This window comes from Dendrobium catenatum, unplaced genomic scaffold (genome assembly GCF_001605985.2).
Source record: "Dendrobium catenatum unplaced genomic scaffold, ASM160598v2 fragScaff_scaffold_1148, whole genome shotgun sequence".
NCBI lineage: Eukaryota > Viridiplantae > Streptophyta > Magnoliopsida > Asparagales > Orchidaceae > Dendrobium > Dendrobium catenatum.
The window spans coordinates 848431-852033 of NW_021319610.1; the positions used below are offsets into that span (position 1 = coordinate 848431).

Below are 3603 nucleotides of genomic sequence, written 5' to 3' on the forward strand. Positions count from 1 at the left end.
CAAGTAATCGGCTGACATTTATCATTGGACCTTCCCTACCCAACTGCCATTGTTAAACCATTAACCAACCAATCGTCATTGTTGAACCTCCACCATCAAACAATTTGTCGCCTAATTACCAGCATAAAAATTTTTACTACCTTACCACCTCCGTTAGACCTTCATCGCCCAACCACAATCATTTTACCTTTCACTGCTTGAGCGTACCTTTGGCCTATCACTGTCGCATGATCAATGCGTCGAACCTTTTGTAACTCAAGTACCCCAATATTCCAAATGGACTTTGCCATATTTTATATAAATTCTTCAAATTCTTGTAATTATGCTATCTACAAGTTAAGGAATTGGTCAATATTTGTAATATGGGAATCATCTTAGTTGAGAAAGACCACCTAGTTTTTTCCCTATTAAGTTTTCCACCAAAAAAAAAAACTCTATTTTATCCGAGCTCTTTAATTTATTTGTCTATGAGTTGGATTTTCGTGGAAAGTTAGTATGCAAAATTCACACATTGTACCACTGTACTTTTTTTAGCCTGCAACATTGTTCATCTTATCAAGATGTTTATTTAACTATGTTAATATCAACTTTTCTATCGTTGGATTCATTTTATCATGACGTGCAATTCATTTATAAGGTTATTAAAATTGAATGTTGGATAGTCATGGATTTATTTTTTGAAGTATACATCTAATGCATATAGATTCATGTCCATCAAATGAATTTTTTTTTTTTTTTGGAGATTTGTCAAAGTTAAATAAGAATTTTGAGGCTATATGCTTTAAACAAACATAACTAAGTTATTTGGTTAGCTAAAAAAAGACAAATTAACATAAACTGATATGATAACTATGTTAATAAGTCTCCAAATGATTGTAACAGTAAAAATAAGCCCTATGAATAGTTGAACTAAGGATTCAATTATTCTAATTAATAATTGGCACAATAAACAAGAAGCAATAATTTAAATACTGTAAAAACCAATGACTAATTTTTCATCAAAAATAGTTTAGGTTAACTAATTAAAACTTGTAAATATATAGATTAATAAATAATTTAATTAGTTAAATTAATTTGTAATTAACTACTAATTATTTATATATAAAGTTTTTTTAATCAAACAGCCATAAGATTATAATGAACTCTATATTAAATAAAATAGATTAATTATGAGAAAGAGAAGATAAAGATAGGAAATCCCAGAAACGTAAAACGGGCCCCGCTACGGCCCCACCTCATGGGACCACCATCGAATTAGGAATTGAAGTCGCCGCGGCGGGAAGCGATAGCCAGCACAAATGATCCCAGTCGACGACTACGACCCGCGCAATAACGACCCATGGGGCCCGCTCGAAATCCATCCTCCATTCTCCTCAGCCAATAGAATCGCACAAAAACCGATACCCGTTCCACCCCCAGCCAATCCTGCCACACTGGACCCCACCCAGTCCTCTAACGTCCCAAGCCCACACTCCCTCCCCTCCCCTGTTTTTCATTAATCCCCTTTCAGCGAACCACGCAGCTATGGACGAACGCGACCGAAAGCATCGATCGGCCGCAAACGCCGTAGGCGGAAGCACCGCGCGCGCCTGCGACGGTTGCCTCCGCCGAAGAGCGCGTTGGTACTGCGGCGCCGACGACGCTTTCCTCTGCCAAGCTTGTGACTCCTCCGTCCACTCCGCCAATTCCCTCGCCCGCCGCCATCAGCGCCTTCGCCTCCACACCGCTTCCTTCTCCTCTTCCCCTTCCCCTTCTCCCTCACCTACGCCTCCCCCAATCTCATGGCGAAAACGCAAGGCCCGTACTCCGCGGGGGCACCACCAGCCCAAGTCCGTCAAGCCGGAGCCCCTCGTACCTGACCTCGAGAAAGAAGATGAAGAGCTCGAGATGCAGCTTATGTGCTGCGTCCCGGTGCTCGACCCTCTCTTCAACGATTTCTCTTCAGCCAGTTTAGAAGCCAAGCCGATTTCGGGCTACGGACTGGATGCGGGGCCCGGCGGCCCGTCTATTGAGATCGATATGGAGAATCTGGATGTAGAGTGTCTTCTTGGCGTTGGGCTTGATGATGTCCACGAAAGTTCTCTCTATATAGACGGATTTACTGCTGTGGATGAAGAGGATTTGAGTCGGATCAAGATGGAGTTTGAGTATGACGCCATGGGAGATGAGATGGAGCTGTGTCACGAAGCGCAGGGAGTCGTCGTTGCTGTGGAGGAGCGGAAGGAGAGAGAACTATGTGAAGGGGTTGTGAAGAAGATGGGTTTGAGGTTGGACTATGATGCGGTCATCGACGCTTGGTCGCGAAGTGGATGCAGCTCGCCGTGGTCCGGTGGTGACCGGCCGCAGCTCGATTCGGATGGTTACTTGCCTTCTCTAACGGTAAAATATCGTGATCATATAAATTTTAAAGTCATCAGATTTGTTTATAGATTAGTAAACTCTATTCGAAGAATTAATACTATGCAAATCTAAAAATAAATAGAAGGATTTTAAAAATGGATTAAAGAAAAAACAAAATATACTTATGGTATTGAATTTGTTCATAATAACATTTAATGATGATGATTATTATTTTTTCTTCATGTAGGGTTTGTCACAAGCTGGTGGAGCTAGTTGGAGCAGAGGGAGGTGGGCAGCTAGCGGGGGAGAGGAAAGAGAAGCGAGAGTGACGAGATACAGAGAGAAGAGAAGGACGAGGCTGTTCTCCAAGAAGATACGCTACGAGGTGAGGAAGCTGAACGCCGAGAAGCGGCCGAGGATGAAGGGCCGCTTCGTCAAGCGCACCACCTTGTCGGCCGGCGGTCCAGGCCAAGCCCCCTACGGCCAGTATTAGTTGACGACGACGATGACGCGTACTGGAAATGGCAGGGAAGCTCATAAATTAGATAGTTTTAGTATATATTCAGAAATAAAGAAAGGCGCGCAGCGATCGATCAACCGCTGCTTTTCTGTGTTAATTAATTAACTTGGTACGTAGTTCTTTCTTCTTCTTTTTTCTTGATTTTTGAATATGAAGAGAGAGAGACGCTGCTACTGGTTCTCTTGTGTACATTAATCTCTTGCTTCTGATCAGTCTTCCGCTGATAGAAGGCGCTAGCTAGCTCTACTGATCACTGTATTTAAGCTTTATATAATTATATCAGATTTCAAATGCTCAATCTTTGTTCTTTTTTATGCGGGGACTCAACTCTATTGCATTAATATTGGTGCTTCTTTGATATATTTTGAAAGAAAATTATTGTAAGAATTTTAACGAATTTTGTATCAGAGTGAACTTCAAAAAGCTGCATTTGCGTTGAGATTGTTCTTAGATATCATAAATCATAGCACTGATTTTAATGTAAATTCAAGTAATTCAGAGTTCATATTGACGTAAAACAAATCGATCGGAATATTCCTATGAAATGTTTTGCTTTATTGTGAAAGGATTCGTTATATGATACGTATGGACAAGCTGCTTGTTCTTTTCATTAATCTTTTGTTGATTCTGATGTTCTTGTCTGAGTAATTTTTTAAAAAGATAATAAAATATCTGAAAGGATGTGATGAATATTACTGTTTTATACGAGCATTTTTTTTTTCTTTTGGCTTTTTATGGTGCTA

The 3603-nt window shown here is 40.6% G+C and overlaps 1 protein-coding gene across 1 annotated transcript; it reads left to right on the plus strand.

Annotated features, from left to right (window-relative positions):
• Nucleotides 1–1492: 1492 nt before the first annotated feature.
• On the plus strand, nucleotides 1493–3283 carry LOC110102010 (zinc finger protein CONSTANS-LIKE 16). The gene is made up of 2 exons (XM_020830142.2): nucleotides 1493–2379; nucleotides 2588–3283. The coding sequence occupies exons 1-2, from the start codon at nucleotides 1525–1527 to the stop codon at nucleotides 2831–2833; spliced, it is 1101 nt and encodes a 366-aa protein (XP_020685801.1). The 5' UTR covers nucleotides 1493–1524; the 3' UTR covers nucleotides 2834–3283.
• Nucleotides 3284–3603: the final 320 nt, after the last annotated feature.